The 1,916-nt window shown below is 42.0% G+C and overlaps 1 protein-coding gene across 1 annotated transcript in view; it reads right to left on the reverse strand.

Annotated features, from left to right (window-relative positions):
• Positions 1-1,916, reverse strand: part of nek7 (NIMA-related kinase 7) — a 67,479-nt gene that overhangs the window by 11,195 nt on the left and 54,368 nt on the right. The window contains exon 8 of the mRNA XM_034881249.1: positions 1,778-1,872. Within this exon, the coding sequence (XP_034737140.1) occupies positions 1,778-1,872 (95 nt within the window). The remainder of the gene's footprint in view (positions 1-1,777; positions 1,873-1,916) is intronic.

Below are 1,916 nucleotides of genomic sequence, written 5' to 3' on the forward strand. Positions count from 1 at the left end.
CCCTTCTCCCTCTCTCTCCCTCTCTCCCTCTCTCTCTCTCTCTCTCTCTCTCTCTCTCTCTCCCTCTCCCTTCCCCTTCTATAGCTTCCTATATTGTTCCTATATAGATTCCTAAACTTTTCACTTTATTCCCTGCTTCCTGACCTCCTGCGGGAGCAACAAGTCTCCCCCCCATACTTTTGCTCTCCAGCTCTCCTGTTCCCTCTCCTCATCTCTGGTCACCATTTTGTTTTTAGTCCAGGCTGTGACCCCTAGCAGTTGTCCAAAGGGTGAAAGTGATAAAAGATCAATGGACTGTGCCCAATCTCAAAATGTGAAACAATCAATTCTCAGGCTACACACGCAGTACTATCTCAACTTCAAAATAAGCAGCTTCAACTAAATATTGAAAAAAATAAGGTATCAAGTTGCACCACAGAGAGAATCTTCAAAAATGATTTAATCTAAGTCAAAGGACTGATTAAAATATTCAACTCTCAAATATATAGAGATTTTATTGAAGTTCAAAATAGTGGCCAGGGTGTCTGATGAGCTCTGTTTTGTCATGAAATTATCTCTTTCCTTGCATTTCCTGTCTGTATCACTGTCGCTGCCATATAAAAGGGAAAAAAGCGGTCCCAAAAAATTCAGAAATAAAAGTGTCCAAATGTATGGCAACTAATGTCACAATTAGTTTTAACTAAACTTAAATAACAAACCAATCTCATCCTAATAGCTTAGATAAAATAAATTGCAATGTGCTGGTGTGCAAAATTTGGAATAATTCAAGTTTCTATTTAGTAAAAGTAGCTTATTCCATGTAAAACAACACACATATACCACAAATTAAAAGTATGAAAACAGAATGTAACCTACAGCATAAACAGCTTTCAGCCAACCACAGCGGTGCATTGTTGCAGTGCATTGTGGGCAACAAATTAACATGAAGGACTGTGGTCTCTGGGCAACCATGACCTGCAAGCTGAGCTTAAACTTCTTTCTTGCGCGTTCTCCACCTCTTTATGCCTGAGGCACTGTAGAGAAGGTGTAGTCACTGGTGCGTTGAAATGCAGTCCAAGTGATCAGCAACTCAGGGGAGTTATGAGACAGGAGGGGAGGAAAATGTGGGTGTTGCCTTGGCTGACAGTGTGGCTCTAAAAAATGTTTGTGTATTCAATGCACGTGAATGTTGCCACGGTGAAACATCAGGATGACTGCTATCATCCATGTCTATCATTGTTCTTTCATCTTTGGTCCTCTCTCTTTCCTCTTTGTTCCCTCCGCTATGTGTTCCTCCCAAGCTCATTTCCACTCAGTGTGGTCTACAGCAGAGCCCTGCGGTGTTTTGCTCCTGACTAATCAAACTAGTCAGTGTCACTGGGCGACCTTATCTAAAACACATGGCCATGTCAGTTCACTTCACTCGCCAGCTTTTCAACGTTTAGCAGGTTCCTGGTATAAAGAACCTTAACTCACAGTCTACAGCGCACCCAGGCCACAGAGTAAAAAAGGAGGAATAACAGATCAACAAATATCTGTAGGACACCATTTTAATTTCTAAAAATGCGTATTTTTTATTTTGCACATTATGTGTTATAGTGGAGGTGATTATTAATACTGCATAACCACGTGGGAAAGTGCCAGTGAATTTGTATTTATTTTTCCTAGAGTACTCCATTATATTGAGGATGGTTTGTTTGTTTATGTGAGTATCTGAGTATCTGAGCCAAAGAGTTCTCACATCACTCCTACAGACGACTGCAGGATGACAGTGTGTTCACATATTCCCATAGTTTACCTCATAGAGCAGGCATCCTAGCGACCAGATGTCAGATTTGAAGTTGTATCCGTTTTCATGTATCCTCTCCGGTGACATGTAGTAAGGAGTACCCACTGGAACACAGAGGGAGAGGGGGGGGGGGGGGGGGGGGGGGGGG

The sequence above is a fragment of the Etheostoma cragini genome, chromosome 9 (genome assembly GCF_013103735.1).
Source record: "Etheostoma cragini isolate CJK2018 chromosome 9, CSU_Ecrag_1.0, whole genome shotgun sequence".
Lineage (NCBI taxonomy): Eukaryota > Metazoa > Chordata > Actinopteri > Perciformes > Percidae > Etheostoma > Etheostoma cragini.